The sequence below is a fragment of the Muscardinus avellanarius genome (assembly GCF_963383645.1).
Source record: "Muscardinus avellanarius genome assembly, chromosome: 12".
NCBI lineage: Eukaryota > Metazoa > Chordata > Mammalia > Rodentia > Gliridae > Muscardinus > Muscardinus avellanarius.
Window position 1 is genome coordinate 97,821,663 of NC_137798.1, and position 18,839 is coordinate 97,840,501.

The 18,839-nt window shown below is 46.2% G+C and overlaps 1 protein-coding gene across 1 annotated transcript; it reads right to left on the reverse strand.

Moving 5' to 3' along the window:
• Positions 1 to 1,215: 1,215 nt before the first annotated feature.
• On the reverse strand, positions 1,216 to 9,086 carry SERPINA11 (serpin family A member 11; the record flags this gene model as incomplete). Its single annotated transcript, XM_080708132.1, has 4 exons — positions 1,216 to 1,419; positions 3,302 to 3,449; positions 6,375 to 6,648; positions 8,444 to 9,086. The coding sequence occupies 4 exons, from the start codon at positions 9,084 to 9,086 to the stop codon at positions 1,216 to 1,218; spliced, it is 1,269 nt and encodes a 422-aa protein (XP_080564258.1).
• Positions 9,087 to 18,839: the final 9,753 nt, after the last annotated feature.

Consider the following 18,839-nt stretch of genomic DNA (forward strand, 5'->3'; position numbering starts at 1 on the left):
GGACTACAGGTATGCCATGGGGTTTGGGCTTTGGAAAATAGGACCCTTTGGTCTCAGGTATATGTCAAGGAGTCTAACTCAATGGGTCAGGGCTTTGTGAATGATCTGGGTTCAAGCCACCATCAATAACCTAACAGTCCTTGGACTTCCATTCTCCTTTTGCACATTGTTTATACGTTACCACTGGGAAATTTTTGAGAGGTGAGGCTGAGAACTGGAGTGGGACCGGGTGTTCCGCTTTGATCTTAATAGCACACTGATTTTTAACAGTGAGTCAATAAACACAAAATAAACAACCTATTCCACAATGCCTAAAGATCTGGAAAAACAGCAGCAACATATCTTACTGCCGGGGGTCATCTCACATGCAGATCTCAGATGGGTTTTGTCACACACACACAGAGTACACTTGTGGCTAAATTTCCCTGCCCCTTTCTGTTTCCCCCACCAGTTTCAGATGGGTGCCTCCTGGAGAGGCACAACTGGACGAGTTGAATTTCTGACCTCTAAAGGATGCTCGTGCTCCATTGAGAACAGCCCCCAAATTCATCCTGTCATGCCTATCATCCTCTAGGCCACACTGGCCCTTGTACTTTCTGGTCTGGGGGTCGCTCCGGGACTCTCATGACCTTTTCTTTGCTTTTGGCCTCTCTCGCTGGTGGTCCCAGAATGGCACTGACCCACCCTCACCCCCCTCTCTTCATGGCACATAGCTGGGAGCTGTCTGCCCCAGGCCCAGCCTTCCCTCCAGGCTGTTGGATCCCCAGCACCTGGGAGCAGCTCAGGAGGACCTCGCCTGGCTGTCAGCCCAGATCAGCCATGGGGAAGGAGAGACCTGCTCCTTCCTCTGATGTCCTCTGTGCCTTGGGCTGTGATTCTTACCCAAAGGATGCTCACGATGGTGGCAGTGGTGGATGTCTCCCAGGAGGCTACACAGGAGAGCTGTTCTCATTCTCAGCTTTCTAGTTACAGCTAATTCTAGATTGAAAGGATTGTAGAGTGAATGGCTAGAAGCTCCCCTGTAATTCCTCATAAACATGGTTCCTCCCTGTTCACAAGCAGGAACTTTGTTAGAATCTCTGCACACCAAGGGCAACTTTATTAGGGTCTTTGCACACTGATGAGCTAGTCAGCACAGTGGTCCTACCACGTAGACTGATGCTGGCATTCCTGTTTGGCTAGGGGAGAGGAAACACCCCTGGCCTCAGAGCACAGTCACCCTGCCGCTGGGTTGATGACTTTTCCCAGGAAGAGCAAGCTCTGGGTCGTCACCTCCCAGAGAAGCAGCAGGAAAGGCCTGTTGAAATGGGCATGTGGGGCCCACGTGGCATTCAGGGCGGGCGGCTGGGAGAGGAGGCTCGAGGCGGCCCCTGCCTCGGTTCCCTTCTCATTCATATCCACCACCACCTTGTGTGAAACCTAGAGGGAGAGAAGAGGGACAGAGACTGCATCAGCTCAGGGGGTGCGGAGGGCAGAGGCGCCTCCCACACCTGGAGGGAGGAGGAGGCAGAGCTTCCCTGCTCAGGCCCCTGGGCCCTGCCTGCCTAGAAAACGGCTCCAGCCTTCATTTTATTTCCCTTCTCTCTCCATTTTCTCTCTTCTTAGAGTTTACCTGATGGTACCCATCACCCTTTGGCAGGAAGATAAACAGACTGAGGAAGGCTGAGGCATCCCTTGTGCATGCATACCAGGCTGAGAAACCCAACTGCCTCCTGCGGGGGCACAGCAGACCCATGTGCTCACTGTCTGGACACTGTGAGGTCTAACCATGAAGCCATGCCAGAGGTGGACAAGAACAAATGAACAAAGAAAGAGAACTTTCTGACCACTGCCCTTCCCCGAGATGACCCAGTCACTAGCATACCATCCAGCGGCCTACAAGACTACTCCTGTATGCCCCTCTTCCTTGCCCCATAAAAAGCCCCGAGCCTGTAAGGAGGTGGGCTCACTCCCTGGACAGATGACTCCTTCCAGGTTTCATTCCTAAATAAAGCCTGTTCCCTATGGATGACAATCTTGAAAGTGGATCTCACTTTACCCAGGGGCTTTTGAGCAACCATTGTCATAGGCCAGGTGTGGGGAGATATGTTAAGAGTCACAGCGTATTTTCTCCTGCTTCCTCCCTCTACTGTGAGATGATATGTCCCAAACAGGGTTTTTCCTTCAACCTACATCCTGGAAGAAAGAAGTCATGGAAAGCAGACAGGCCCGTGGTGGTGACCTGTTTCTGACATGTAATAGGAACAAGAAATAAGCCTTTGTCGTGGTGAGGTACAGGGATGTTGGGGTTGCTTGTAGCTGCAGCAGGGTGGAGTGGTAAGCCTGTTCATGCTCTGCTAGTTCTGCAGCTGTAAAGAAGACAGGTAGAGTCTCACTGCTGCTCAAGGAGAATGTATTAGAAATAAAAACAAAGCTATCCCATGCCTGGGGAAATTCTGGCTCAGTGGAATGACCTTGAATGAGCATTTACTCCATTCAGAACTCTGTATTCCTGCCCTGAAGAATACAGATCAGGAAGAAGAGGGGATGAAAAAGAAGCTGCCTATGAAAAGAAGCTGTAAAGATTGTGGTCTAAAGAATCAGGATAGAAAAAAATGCGAGGCTTGATATTCTTTTCTTTGTCTTTTTCTTTATTGTATATCACCACCATCATCATCACCATCATCATCACCACCATCATCATCACCATAATCATCATCACCACCATTACCATTATCATTATCATCATCACCACCATCATCATCACCATCATCATCACCATCATCATCATCATCACCATCATCATCACCACCATCATCATCATCACCATCACCACCATCATCACCACCATTACCATTATCATCATCATCATCATCACCATCATCACCATCACCATCATCACCATCACCATCACCATCATCATCATCACCACCATCATCACCATCATCATCATCATCATCACCATCATCATCATCACCATCACCATCATCACCATCACCACCACCACCACCACTATCATCATCATCATCACTACTTGGTATTGGGGATTGAACCCAAGGGCATTCTACCTCCAAGCTATACGCCCAGCACTTTCTTCATTTTTTGTTTTGAAACAGGGTTTTGCTAGGTTTCTGAGAGTCTCTCTACATTGCTAAGACTGTCCTCGAAGGTGCAAGGTCTTAGCTTCCTACCTTAGCCTCCCAAATACTGGGACTACAGGTGTGCACCCCCACACCTGGCTGGAGCTTGACTTACAAGTGCATCTTATGTGAGAAGAGAAAGACCATCCCCTCTACACACACATCCACATTTATCCTCTTACCCTAGAGATGGTTTTGTTGAGCTGCCCAGTGATTCCTGATAAGTCTGCTTCCACATCGAATATGTTGGTGAGACCAATCTGGGGAAGTATGCCTTCCAGGTCATATGTTCCAGAAATGGAAAACCTTGGCAAGTGCAAATCCAACAGACTAAAAGGAGAATAAGACAGAGAAATGGTTCTCTCTTATTACATGTGCCACTCTTGCTCTAACCAGGGGCAGCCTGAACCACGGGAGAAAGAGTGTTTCCTCGGGTGAGGGCCCATCAGTCTTCCCACAACCCCACCTGCCTACCTATGGTTCCACAACCTATACCCAAAGCCCTCCTCTCTTTAGATCTCATGGAATGCTTCACACCTCTATCTGGTGAGACTTCTGGCAGAGCCATCTCTCTTTATCATCTTTATCACATTTGTGGAGGGTTTTCTAGGTGCCAGACATACAGTAGCTTTTTATAAAGCTTAACTGAATCCACAGAGCAATCACATAAAGTGAATATTGTTAACATTTCCCACCTCCACCTCTGATTCATCAGCAATGCCTGTTGGCTCGACACCCTTACATATTTTGATCCAGCTCCTAACAAACCACCTCTCTAACGTGGGCCACAACTGTCTCCCACCTGTCTGAGCTTCAATTTCCTCTTCTGTGAAATTACAAAGAAATGCCCATTCCCCTGGGCTGTCATGAGGTCCTGGAGAGAGAGTGTGTGTGCCAAATGTGAATCACAAATCAACAGAATCACTCCTTCCTGCAACTGGTGTTCTTTTACTATCAGATTGCCATGTTCTTTCACTAAATTCAGAAAATTCTTTTAAGCCAGAGCAAAGCTATCCTTTGCTCCCCAGGATCATTCTTTCCCATAAGTATTGCTCAGTAATTGCTAGGGTACCTGTAAAATTGACTAGTTAGTAGCCACCTTAGAAACTTCTGCCTTAATGAATTTAGGGAATCAGACTTAGGCTTGTTGTTATTGGTGCCAGTATGAGGGTCCAAGTACCTAATTGAAGTGGGAGAGTGACTTCCACTTGGCAAAGTTTTCACAAGCAGCACTTGGGTGATCAAGCCCCAGGCCATTGGATAGGACTGTAGGGGGTAGGTGTTGAGTCTTGCAGAAGAGAGTCTTGTAGAGAACGCAGCACATGGAAATAAATAACTGCACAGTGTACCAGGGAGCAGGATTCCCCTATGCAAACTAATTTCATCACATCCAAATGGAGGGAAATGGCAGAGCCTAAAGTTTCCATGTCTGAAAACCCATAAGAATACCAGCTAAGATTTCATAACTCTCTGACACAGGAAACACATGGGCTTTGGAAAACCCATTAGTTGTTTTTCCTCTTTGAGGATCAAAATGAAAAGTCAGTGCAAACACTTCCTGAGAGAAATCTACTAGGCCAGAAGAGTCTATGGTATTCCCTCCTGCAGTGGGAAAGGAGGCAGGCTTTCCCTGAGGGCGCCTGAGACGATGGCACTAGAACCAGGGCCCAACAGAAGCTATAGAGATACAGATAACCCCTTAAATCCTAGCCTTTCCTTTTGACTCACTCTTTTCTATTTGATAGTTTAATCTCTGTCCAAATACAAAATACTCTTTTTTTATCCCTAGTACTTAAATGTGGAGTGAAAAGTGGGGCTGGTCCCTACCATGTGGTGCTAGATTAAAAGTGGCCACCAAGTGTGGTGGCGCACACTTGTAATCCCAGCATTCCGGAGGCTGAGACTGGAGGATCAAGGTTCGCCAACAGCCTCAGCTACTTAGTGAGGCCCTCTGCAACTTAGTGAGACCCTGTTTCAAAATAAACGAATAAAAAACAGGGCAGGAAGTGTAGCTCGGAGGTCAAATGTTCCTGGGTTCCATCCCCAATCCGCAAGAAAAAAAAAAAAAAAAGTGGCCACCAAGAGGTGGGGTGGTGTTTGTGAGCCCTCCCTTTGAACTTGGGTGGGGTCTGTGACTTCTCCAACTGATAAAATATGGCAGAAGCAAGAATGCTAATTTACGGGTGCCAATCTTAAGGGGGGGGGATGATAGCTTTCACTTCCTGTCTTTGAAACACTTCCTCTTGGAGCCCAGAACTGCCCTATAACAAGACCAATTATGCCAAACTGCTCTTCCCCAGCCAGCCTGGTGGGGGCACTGCAGAAAGAGACAGAAGCTTGCTGAGGCCTAATCTCTTTTAACCAGCCCCGCCCACGTGCCAGACATACTCACGAAGGAGTGTTTAGTGGCTCCAACCCCAGCCACCATCTGTTCCCCCTGAATGAGAACCAGCCAGCTGAGCCCAGGGAACCCAGAGACCCAAGTCAGACAACAGCTGGTTTTTAAAGCTCTTTTGTTTGGGGGTGATTTGTTTTGCAGTAAGAGGTATCTAGAACTCAGGATCAGATTTCATCCTAGGGCACCCCATAAAGTAAGATGCACCCCAAGAAAGGGTGAGCCAGCAAAGAGGGTCTGGGGAAACCAGAAAAAAACAAAAAACTGCAATGGCAATGACAAAACCACAAACCAAAGAGCAAGTGAGGTGTACGGGGACAGGCTAGGGATACATCATACTGGACTTTTTGTTCTTCTTCTTCTTGACATTTAATTTCTTTTCGAATTTTCAATTAAAAGCAATGTTTTAAAACATATATACCATTATATGGGAGTCATGATTATTAATAATCATTCTTTCTCTGATTTTTTTTTCTGCATTGGCTACCTAGTGGTATGAAGTTATATGGAGCCAGAGGGAAGCAAAAGAGGAAAGAAAGGAGGTTGGGGCCAGACAGACACCAAGAAGGGACAATGGTCTGTGCCCCAGGAGCACTGATGTTCTGCACACCAGTCCAAGCACTGACAAGGTTCATCCTCCTAGCAACACAGTTTGGTTAGTATCATGTCCTCATTTTTTACAGATGAGGAAATATGAAGCCTAATGAGGTGAGAAATTTGTGCCAAATCAGAGTCAATAAAAGTAAGACAGTGAGCCAAACCTAAAAGTCATGCTCTGGGGACGAGTTGACCAGATCTGTGCTGCTCTTGAGGCTGGGCCAGAAACACAAAGCTGCCGAGTCCTTCCCCTGGGCACCTACCTGGGCAGGAAGAGCTGGCTCCACTTTCTCAGCGTCTCTGGCTGCAGAGTGGCCTCCACCTGCCTCATCTTCCCAGGGTCAGGGAGCACCAGCAGCAGCAGGGCGTTGCCGCTGTATTCTATCTGGAGCACGGTGCACGCCGCCTCCTGGTCATAGAGGAACCTGTGCAGCTCCCTTTGCTGCATCATGGGGACACGGAGAGAGGTCCTCTGGTCCACAAAGAAACTCTCCTGCTTTCGGGTCTGGTAGCGATCGAAAGGGTGCTTCCACTTGGCTGTGGGTGCAACATCAGTAAAGCCATGAGCACACATTCCAGAGAGCAATTCCGGGCCAAAACCCACAAAGCCACACTGGTGTGACAGCTTCCGCTTGGGTACGTAGGCATGAGATCAAGAAATAGCTCGGTGTGGGCATGATGCCGTTTATCTGTAATCTCAGTACTTGGGAGGCTGAGACAGGATGATTGCAGTTCGAGGCCAGCCTCAGCAACTTAGTGAGACTCTGTTTCAAAGTAAAAAATAAAATAGGGCTGAGGATGTAGCATGGAGGTAGAATGTCCCTGGGTTCAATCTCTAGCACCAAAAAAGAAAAAAAAAAAAGTAGCTGGGCAGTAGAGTCAGGAGGCCAGAATCTAGGCCTGGCTTAGCCTCTAGAGTAAGTCCCCAGATCTGCACTCTCATGGCATCTAATTTTGTTCCCATGGTAGTTCATATACTAAGCACCTTCCATATTGGAGGCATTGCCTCTTTAAATCATCATAAAAATTAGTAAGAAATAAGTATTATTGTTCCCAGATTAGGAACAAGGACACTGAGTCTTGGTGAATCTATGTAAGCATCTCAATCTGCAGAGCCATGAAGTATTCGGGCTGGGCTGGGCGGTCTGATGGTGATAGCACAGCTCAGGTTGTTTGCAAACACTGAGTGGATCCCCTCCAGGGAGCTCGAGAGCTTCTCCCATAATCCCCCAGCACCTCAGCCTTCAAACTAAAAGAGAAGGAAGAATTCAGTTCATAGGATATAATACATCGCACAATAGTCTATTGAGATATAGCTAGACAGGCAGGATCTGTTGGTCGTGGTCCTGTCCCCAGTATCTTCTCTTATACTTCTTGTAGGCTGCCTCCATTCCCTCCTCCTAAAAGAGTAGGTGATGGGGAAAAGACATTAAGTCATCCTGACCCCACGGTTGCACCCAGTCCATGACCAAGTACTGTTGATCCTACTCTCAAAGTTTCAGCTTTATTCAAGGTCACCATCACACTTACTTTAGACCACTTTGAGGACTTTTTACTTTGTCTCCCCTCATTCTCCCAACCATTTTCCAAACTTCAGCCAGGCTGATCTTTCCATGCTTTCCCCTGTAAGTCAGGGTCTCTCTATGCTGCCCAGGCTGGTCTCAGTCTCCTGCACTCAACAATCTTCTTGTCTCAGCTTCCTAAGTAGCTAAAATGGCTCACACCACCGCGCCCAGCCAGACTGATCCTTCCAGAACAGATGCAGTCATGTTGCTGTACCACTTAAGCCTCTGAGGTTCCCTGGATAGTTTCGGATCCTCGACGTGGTCCCTGTTCACCTCTGTGATTCGACACTGTTCCAGGCAGTCCTCTGTGGCTTTCTATGTCCCGGATGAACTAAATTTGTCTCAGATCTTTGAAAACACAATGGTACCGTTTTTTCTCTGAACCTGTACACATGCTGGGTTTTTTCTACCTGAACCCTCTTCTCCTCACCTCTCCCATGGCCTCTCACCTGAGCATATTCAACTCATTCTTCGTGTCTCTTTAGATGCCTCCTTTCCCTGGAAGCGAGCCTAGGGGACCCTTTAGGAGTTCCCTATACACAAAGAGCATCACCATCTCTCTCAGCTGTGTTTGTCTCTTATTTCCAACCCACATGGGATGTGAGCTACACAGGGGTAGGAAAGCTTTTCTTATCCACAAATGTTCCCAAGTGGCTCACAACATACCCATGAGAAGAACAGGAGAAGAGCAGGCTGGCCATCTCTCTGCAATAACAGTGCCGAGTTGCAGAGGAGGCGGCAACATTTCTGTTTGAGCAAGCCCTCACCTTTGAAGAAGATGTAATTCAAGAGAACCATAAGCGTGTCTTGGCTGAACTCCTGGAGCCCATCCACGATGTGCCCATACGTCTGCTTTCTCACGTAGTCACTGATCTGTCTCCCGGTTGTAGCAGAATCCGTGAAGTTGACAGAAAAAGCCAAAGCTCCATACAACTCCTTGATGTTGTCCAAAAAGTGCTGCTGAGGCTTGAGTTGTTTGTCCAGGAACAAGGAGTTTCCTACTTTGAGCTCAAGTTTGGGGCTGGGCAGGTCAAGGGTGCGGAGGAGGCTCTGGAAGCCCCGGTGGATGTCTGCTTCTGGGATCTCTGTGAGGTTGAAGCCCAGGCCCTCCAGGATCTGAGTTGAGGTGTCAGCTTGGGCCCCAAGAGAAAGCAGGGCCAGAGTGCTGGAGAGGCTCACTGGGGAGAAGAGAATGTTTCCGGTGGTATCCACTGCCAGCTGCTTATACAGACGCAGGGCAAAGCTGGTGATGGTGGGTGTGACTTTGTGGTAGGTGGGAGGTGGCTCTGAGAGCTTCTGGCTGGGGGGCTGAGAGGCCACCAGACTCTTATCTCTCTGGGCAGAAAAGGGCTGACAATGGACAGAGGCCAGGATCCCGGCTCCCAGCAGCCACAGCAAGGCTGGCCCCATCCTCTGAAAACAAAATGGTGAACACCTAAGCCTTCTTTATGAGTAACTTCATTCTTCCCCATTGCTTACCCAACACACCCCGTCATCATCCAAACTGCATCCCACAGGGGTGCCGTGGGGCAGACTGCAGAGAACAAGGTAGTGAGTGGGTGATGAGGACTCTAGACGTATTCCTGCAAGGTCTTGGCCAGAGCAGGAGCCCTTTATCTGCCCCAAATTATTGATAGATTTTATTGAGTAAAGGACTCTGAGCTCTAAAAAAATCTTCCATAGTCTACCCTCCTTCCTTCCCTCCCTCTCTGTCTTCCTCCCTTCCACAGTTGGGGTCTTGAATGTCCCCCCAAGGCTCCTGTGTTGAGGGCTTGGTCCTCAGTGCAGCCGTGTTCAGAGGCGGGGCTTTGGGGAAGCGACTGGATCATGAGGCCTCTAGGCTCATCACTGGATGAATCCACAAGGGATTCAAAGTTTGAATGGAGTATTGGAAGGTGGTGGGAAAGGTAGGAGATGGGATCTGGTAGAAGGGCGTGAGTCCTTGAGAACATGCCCCTGGGGACTTGTCCCCTTCCCCCTTCTCTCTCTTTGCTTCCTGACTGCCATGAGATGAGCAGATTTCCTTCACCTGCCTTTCTGCCATGACGTTCTACCTCACCTGAATCCAAGACAATGACTCTGGCTGGGCGTGGACTGAAGCCATGAAGCAAAATATGTCTTTCTTTTTCTAAATTGTTTCTGTCAGGTATTGTGGGTAGGACAATAAAAAGATGATTGGTACCCTTCCTTCCATCCTTCCTTCTTCCTTCCTTCCTTCCTTCCTTCCGTCCTTCCTTCCTTCCATTTGTTTCCTCTTTTATTTCTTCCTAGTCATTTTTTCAGTCATTCATAACCAGGTTTTATCTGGTCTAAGAGGTAGTCTGGGTACTGAGACCTAGTAGTTAAAAGAAATTTTAAAAATTCCTAACTACATAGAATTTAGAGCCTCTCTGGAGTGACATGTAATAGGTAAATAAACAAATGCATACGTGGTTACAAATTGAAAAGAACAAACCAGAGGGACGTCTGGATGCTGTAAAGGTGAGCGGTGCTGGGCCTCCCTTGCACTAGGCATGGCGATGAGCTATAATTTTGCCACTTGGAAGGAAAAGAATGATGTATAAAATTTCATGTAGAGTCAGGCATGTGGTATGTGCTTGTAATTCCAGTACTTGGAAGGCAGAGAGAGGAGGATCACAGGTTCACAGCCAGCCTCAGCTACTTAGTGAGGCCCTCCACACTTAGTGAGAAATAGAAAGTTAAAAAAAAATCAGGCTGGGAGTATAGTTTGGAGGTAGAATGGCCCTGGTTTTAATACCCAGTTCTGCAAACACACACACACACACACACACACACACACACACACACAAACACACACACACATCTTTAGTCTCTAAAGATAAGAGGAGTGCCCTCTACTCTTTTGGTCTTTAATAAGTTAGAGGACAAAAGGTTTATTTGGATCATGGTTTCAGAGGTCCAGACCATGGTTGGCGGACTCCAAGGCAGAAATATCATGGCAGCAAGGCATGGAAGATGAAAGCTGAGTTCATGCCAGCGAGGAAGCAGAGAGAAAGACAGGAAGTGGCCAGGGACAGAGAAGGCCCTCAAGGCCTGCCCCAGTGACCCAGGCGTGCCCCACCTCTGAAGCTTGCTGCTTTGCCAACACACGAGCTTTACTGGAGAACATTCAAGTTCGAAATTGGCCCATAAGGGAGAATGAAATGAAAGGATTAGCGAGTCCTAGAGGAGAAGTGAGAGAGAGATGGACTCTGTCTCCACCTCTCCATCAGGCCTCTGTTACCTGGAATGACAGATATTGTCCTGCCCAGTGCCCAACCGCTAGCTTCCATTGATACAGACGTTGAGGAAAGACCTGTTATGGGTTGGATTTTGTCTGTCCCAAATTCATATGCTGAACTCCTGTTATCGTTTAGATATAGAATGTCCTCTGAAAGAGCTATGTATTGATGTTCAGAGGAGATATAATGAAAACACTAGGGCTCTCAAGAGTGGATGAACCCATTGTAATGGACTTACCTGGTGGTTACCTAAGCGGGTGGTATGTGGCTGGGGGAGCTGGGTCACTGAGGTGTGGCCTTGGAGACAGTGCCTGTGTTCATGAACCAATCCCCTTTGACTTCCTTTTGCTTCTGGCCTCTGTAATGAGAGAGCAGAGTTTGTTTGTTTTCTATCTTTCTCTTCCCCATACCATACCCTGAGCTCCAAAGACTTTACCTGACCTAACATGGACTGAACCCCCAAAATCTCCAAAACTGAGAGCAAATAAATCTTGCTTCCTCTAAGTTATGGTCATAAGGTTTTCTGGGTCACAAGCATGCTCACCAAAACAACTTCCAACCCCTTGGATCTCTGAATGTGATCTTCTTTGGATATAGGACCATTGCAGGCATAATTAGTTAAGATGAGGTCATTAGACTCTGCCCTTTATCCAGTATGACTGGGGGCCTTATAGGAAGGGGAGCTTTAGGCACACAAGACACACAGGGAGAAGACTGAGGGAAGATGAAGGCAGACAGCAGGTGATACTGCTAAAAACCAATCACTACTGAAGATGGCCAGCAACCCCAGAGGCCAGAGAAGCGGCCTGGAACAGATTCTCCCTCACAGCCATGGAAAGATCCAGCCCTGCCGACACCTTGATCTTCCTACTTTTCTCAGCACTGTAAGACCAAGCTAACCTGCTGTTTAAAAGCCACCCAGCATGGGGCACTTTGTTGAGGGAGCCTCTACAAACTACTAACTACTATGCTAACTCTTGTGTTCTATTTTAAGTGCATAAGCCATGCCGGCAGAGCCTCTGTTCACCCCTATGGGGTCAAAGGATACAGGAGCAGGAGACCCCTGGCTTTTGGGCAGAGAGGAGACACCAGGATACAGACAGTGCTTGTCTCTGCTCACCCACCTGGTGTCTAGTGTGTCCTTTTGGGTGCCCCCACCCACCCAGCCCCATGGCTTCCGGGGTCCTCCAGACCCCAGCATTCTCCTGCTCCAATCAGAATCCAGTCTTTTATTGTCCTGAAAACACCTGCATCTTCATCAGCACCTTTGATGTTTTCCACCCAAACCAATGTCCTCTGGATCAATTATAACTGTGTGGCAGTTCCTGGGGAGAGAACAGTCAGCAGACAACTCACAGCCCCTGGGGCCCTAAACACCCGCCAAGCCACAGAGGCCTTGGGTGGCGTCTTGTTATCTGTTATGTTGAAATGCATTATGTCGAAACGTGTTTGCTGTCCAGGGACAGTGGGCACTTTCCCAGCCTTGAGAAGGTCAGGGCAAAACAGTATTGGTGGCTTAATGATCATTCCTATACATTTCCTTTGATGGGAAATTTGAAAGATACAGAACAGACAGAATTGGTCTGTCCCTGGGCCAAATAAGAAGCATTGTGAAGACAGGACCTCTGGCTCCTTGTTTTGTCCATCCAACTCAGCACTATTTTTTTGCTCTAAAGCACTGTGGGAGGGTGTGCCTCTCAGAGGGGACTGCAGAGAGGACAGTCAGGGGTTGGGCTGGAATTGACACTCTGCACTAGCTCACTGTGATTCTGCACAAAGGCACCTCATCCTGCTGAATCCGTCTCCTTCTGTAAAATGCAAGGAAGATGCCTACCTCTTGTGAGGGGCCATTTCAGGATTATCCCAAGTACAACAAATGAGCGCCTGGCACAACAGAGGGGACATGGTGGGAATTTTATTTCCTGCCCACCAAGGAAGCATGCAGTGCTTTCCATTTCACCTCTTAACTCCTTTTCAGAAGGATCCCAGAGAAAATGAGCCCTATACATTAATTACAATATTGCCATTCATGGAGTAGTTATTAAAGTCCTGGGGAGATTGGATACGTTGTATGACTAATTTTCAGACAGGCTTTTGTAAGTGCTAAGGAGAAGCACCTGTGGAGGAGCTGTGGGGGTTTCTGGTCTTGTTGGTGCTACTGGCACTTCCTGGGTGAGATTCAAGCAACTCAACACTCCCAAACATCCCAGGAGAGCCACATGCCACAAAGAACAACCCTGCCCAAATGCAGGTGGCTTCTCCCTGGAGAAACACTTGCTCTGTTATTTAGTTCTTAGGTGAACCCTATGGCACAGGGATGAGACTCAGAGTCTGTGCAGGCACCTGGTAAGAGGTAGGAGTAAGACTTAATCCTAGTCCAGAGCTTTTAAGCATGACCCTTTTCACATAACATGGTTCCTAGTCAGTTTTGTCCTTTTGCAGTGGGTAATGCTATTCCCTTTTCTTATCTGCCTGCCAGGAATATTTGGAGTTCCTCTTTTAAAATTTTGAGAAACAGGTTTTTTTATAAAAGTTTGTCAAAAACCCGAATTTCCAAATCCCAGACTCAGAAGCAGTAACTCATTACATTTTAACTTCCAGGGGCTCATTTCTCCCCGTCCTACCTCTAAAGTTCAAGACAAAGAGAGAGGGAGGGAGGGAGACAGCGTGGTAGCTGCCACCTGCCCTCATTCCCATCAGCAGGGAGGTACTCACTGAGTGAAGTCACAGAGCTGGGCCCGGGTCTTCAGTCTCATGCAGCCTTCTGCCCACAGGGAAATGGTGTTTGAAGACCACAGCAGCCCTATCAATATTTGTCAGGTCCGTTCCTGGAACTGCAGTGAGACATGCACAACGAATAGGAAAGGATCTAGGCTCTGTGTCCTGTATGCCTGTCCTGCAGACTAGTGAGCGCTCTGTGGTTCAGGACCCAGCTCGATCTGAGGGTGTTCTGACACTGGTGGGGAGTTTGGGGGGCAGCTGTGCACAGGTGCTTTGTATGATTCAATCACTCTAGCAACAAAAATGTGCCAGAAGCATGGCACCTCCAAGTTACAGGTAGGAGAAGAAAACAGACCTGACCCCAAGTTTCCACCACTGCAAACATTCCACTGCAAACATTCCAGCTTTTTACTGACACTCTAAGGTAATCCATGAGTGTGGGTACTCAGGGAGAGGGAGAGGGAGAGGGGAGAGAGACCGGAGGGAAAATCAGTAAATAAGGCAAGATCTCCCCCCTTGTTGTACTGAAATCCTCATAAAGTGGGATCATGGGCTCATACCCATCCATGTCCCTGATATCCAGAATAAAGTCTAAAACTAATTAAATATTTGTTTATGAGACTCTCAGTGATGGCCTGGAGGTGACTTTTATGTTCTTTTGACATACTTTTGTGTATTCCAGATTTTTTTACAAAGAGTGTGTTTCTTATTCATAATAAAATAAACAAGTTATTATTATTAATTATTATTATTATTATTATTATTATTAATATTTTGCAGTACTGGGGATGGAACCCAGAGGCAGTCTACCTCTGAGCTATACGCTCAGACCTACTTTTTACTCTTTATTTTGAGACAGGGTCTCACTGAGTTGCAAAGGTGCTCACTAAGTAGCTGAGGCTGTCTGTGAACCAGGATCCTCCTGTCTCAGCCTCCCAAATGCTGGAATTACAAGTGTGCACCACCACACCCAGCTCCAAACAAGCATTATTTTAAGAAATAGAAACATTCAATTCTGCAAGTAATGCTCATGTTCAAAGCATAAAGATGTCCCAGGAAGTGAAACCTGACTCTCCTCCAGGGAGGGGGAGGAGGTGCCTATGAATCTGTATTTGTGGAACTCCTGATCAGTCTATGGCTTCTCCATGGACCAGCACTTGGAAATAGCTGGTGATGTCTGGTCCTTATCTAATACTGAATTTTCTCAGCTTTCTACTGTTTGAGCTACTCTCAAGGTGGGTGACATCTTGATTTAATCTCATGAGAGACCTGAAGCCACTCTCAAACTCCCAACATACAAAAACAGTTTGCTGTTCTAAGGTTTTAAACTTGGAGGTGACTCATTTTGCAAGAAGAGGTAAATAATAGAATTTGTTTACTTAAGTCTTTAGAAAGATCTTTATAGGAGGTGGTAGAGATCATAGCCCATTCTCTGAAATATTTGTCTGTGTGTATATATTTTAAAAATCTCAGATTTCCTTTCCCTCTATAAGTGGAGGTGAACCCTAACCAACTTGAACCAGAGAATCATTCCAGTATAGCCCGGTCCCCTTCTGTAAGGTCAGTGATGTTTCATCCAGTATCATTTGCATTAGTGTAATTACTTCTTGCCTCAAGTCCCTTTACTAAGTTCCTGGGCCCTGTGCCTATTCAAAGGCTCTGCTGGGCCAGCGGGTTTAAACTGAGCTAGGCAGGGTGGTAGCTAAGCATTTTCCCTCCATATGTCTTTCATCCTGTTCCTGGGACCAGTAGGATACTCTAGGCATGATGATACTCTAGGGTTCAAAGTTCAAAAGAGCAAATAAACCTGCAAGGCCAAAACTCAAGGGGTCACGGGAGCAGTGGCCTCACTCCAGGAGAACACTCTTATTATTGAACAAATGCCACTGATCCAAAGGGGAATTCCAAGATTCCATTGCCATTCCAACACCATCTGTTATAATTTGGATCTGTACATTTCTTAAATGCTCATGTGTTGAAGGCTTTGTCCCTATTGCAGAAATATTTAAAGGTGAGATTTTAAAGAAAAGATTGGATTATGAGAGTTCTCACCTCATTAGTGGATTAATCCATTTGGTGAATTAGTAATTTGAATAGACTACTGGGAGGTAGTGAAAACTGTCAGCAAGTGGGGCATGGTGGGAGGAAGTAGATCACTAGGGTTGATCCCTTGGAGACCAAATCTTGTCCTTGGCTCCTCCCCTTCTCTCTCTCTCCCTCTACTTCCCAGCTGCAGTGAGCTGAGCAACTCTCCTCCACCACAACTTCCACCATGATGCTCTGCCTCACCCCCAGCTCAGAGCAATGAAGGCAGTCAACCATGAATTGAATTCTCTGAAACTGTGAGCCAAAGTACATCTCTCCTTAAGTTGTTTCTGTCAGATGTTTTGATCACAGGGATGAAAAGCCAACTAAAATGGAAAATTGGGACAGAGAAGTGGAGTAGTTGCTGTGACTATACTGGACCATGTGGTTCAGAAGCCTTTGAAACTGGATTTCAGGAAGAATCTGAAAAAGTTTAGAGATGCAGACTAGAGAAGCCTGAAGATGGGGTACGAAGAGCTTAATGGGCAATCATGGTGTGAGTTCAGAGAACCACAGTGCTGACAGGAATATGGACAAGAGACCGCGCTTATGGAGTTTGAGATGGGAGTGGGAGCTCTCCTGGGGATCAGACAAGAAGCATTCATGTTCATCCTGACAAAGAGCATCCTGTGCAGGTGTCATGAGTGAGCTATGTCATTAACTGAACACAGCTGTGTCTTCTCAAGTCAGAATTTATTGAATAACAACAAATTCACAAGTGACACCACTTTCACTGGCTACTTCTCACCAAGTGTTGTGGGTCACCTGAAAGGGCCAGACCTGACAATCTCAAGTTCTTTTATTCCAACCTTGATTCCTAATATCTATAGCACACAATATATATATATATATATATATATATATATATATATATATATAGTCAGTTACAGAAAGGCTAGGAAGGGGTTAAAACAATGAAGGTTCATGGGGTTTTGCCAAGAGTCGAAGCACAGAGCAGATACATATGCAAAGAACTGTACAGGTTGTCAGATAAGAATTTTAACAAACCATTAAGGAGCCAATCCAGCCGAGCTGTCAAGGCAAGTTCAGATGGGCGGCAATTTCAGAGCATCAGCTTGCAAGATCAGCTTGGAGTGGGCCACACATGCTCATCACAGGCAGGAGAAACCACACTGAGTGGAGGAGGACAAACAGCCCTCAGCCCGTGGCGCTTGGGAGCAGAGAGAGGGTGGGGGAAGCAGCCAGGAACAGACACAGTGCCCTAGGTCACGCCCTCTGGGATCCACCCCTGTAGCCACACTCCGCCTCTAACCTCACTGCATTGCCTAACATATGAGCTCTTCTGGGGAGACATTCCGTGTGCAAACCACTACAACTGCTGCCTGTGGTAATGTAGAAGACAGATTAGAAAACAACCATGTGAACTTGTGCATCTAGCTGATGAGAGTCTCAGGAAGAACTTTGGAAGTGCCAGTTTTCCTCTTTTAGCTGTATTTGATAAAGTATTATCTGACAGCAAAAGGGGCTCAGTGTAAGAAAGAGTTCAGGAGCAGTATCAAATCCAGACACCATCTGTAAACTGTGACCTCCAAGTCAAAGTCCAGTTACAATGTGGTGGTAAGACTCTGTTTATGTCTCAGAAATATTTAAAATGGAGCCTTCTTAATCCTCTCAGCTACCAAATAGGATTCTTAATTATCTGGTGAGTAATGTTCTGTGAAACATCAGTCACAGCCTAAAGTAAGAAGGGATTTTCACAGAGATTTTTCAGTATGTCTTTTCTCTAATGAAATAGGTTATAATTTTATAGAAAACCCTTATAAGGCTTTGAAAGGAGCTATATCAGTTATAAAAGAGACAAAGGTGTTTCAAAACACAAGGAAGCCTCTGCACCCCCAACTCTCTTTTGTTAGAAAGCAGGAATAAGTTTGTGAAAGGTTCTCAGCTGCAATTATGGGCCATTTCTTACAGAGAAGAAAGGATGATATGAAGGGTGGGGCAAACCTCCTAGAGAGTGGAGCCATAAAGCCCCACTCCAGAGGAGCAGAATTGGATCCTGACCAGGAAGCATTTCTTGCTGTAACTGTGTGAATTTGTCTCTGTATCTTCTATTTTATTGATATATGAGTCTATTTTTGTGACAATACTATGTTGTTCTTGTTCCTAGAACTCTGTCGTGTAACTTGAAATCAGATATTGTGATGCCTTTCGCATGGTTCTTATTGCTCAGAATTGCTTCGATTATTCTGGGTCTTTTGTTTTTCCATGTGAATTTCAGGACAGTTGTGTCTGGTTCTAGGAGGAATGTCACTGGTATTTTGATAGAGATTGCATTGAATCTGTAGAGTACTTTTGGCAGTATGGCCATTCCGACAATACTAATCTACCTATCTAAGAATATGGGAGGGTCTCTCCACCTTCTAATGTCTTCTTTCTTCAGAGTTCTATACGAGATAAGAGAGGCCTTTTATTTCTTTGGTTAAATTTATTACTGAGTACTTTACATTTGTTTACTGAGGCCATTGTGAATAGAATTGCCCTCTTGTTTATTTTTCAGCAGACGTGTTAATAGTGTATGGGAAAGCTACTAATTTTTGTAAGTGGATTTTGTACCCTGCTACTTGGCTGAATTTGTTTATTGGCTCTAGAAGTCTTTGAGATGAGTGTTTGGGTCTTCTAAGTAAAGAATCATGTCATTTGCAAATCGAGATCATTTCACGTCTTCTTTTTCTATATGTATCCCTTTAATTTCTCTCTCTTAGTTAAAGACTTTTAAAAAATTCTTCAAATGCTTCTACTTTATTTATTTACTCGTCAAGAATGGCAACACCCCATCCTTTCTTAATTAACTTGAAAAAATTCAGTGGCACTTTTTGGTTTCAACTAATAAATATGTCCTGCAGTGTTTCATTTGAAAGCTGGTCTTCTAAATGCATTTCATGTGGGATGCACTACGCAATGGGGTCAGGGGATATTGGCATAGACACCAGCCACTCACCAGTGGCAAATAAGGGAGCATTCAGTTATAGCTGGTCCTGAGCTCTGATCTGGAGGTAAGATGCTGGCTACACAGTGTCAGGGATGCTTTAGGGATGGGAGAGTGAAGAGGGAAACTCTCTAAAGCACATGGTGTATTTAAACATATCAAAATCAA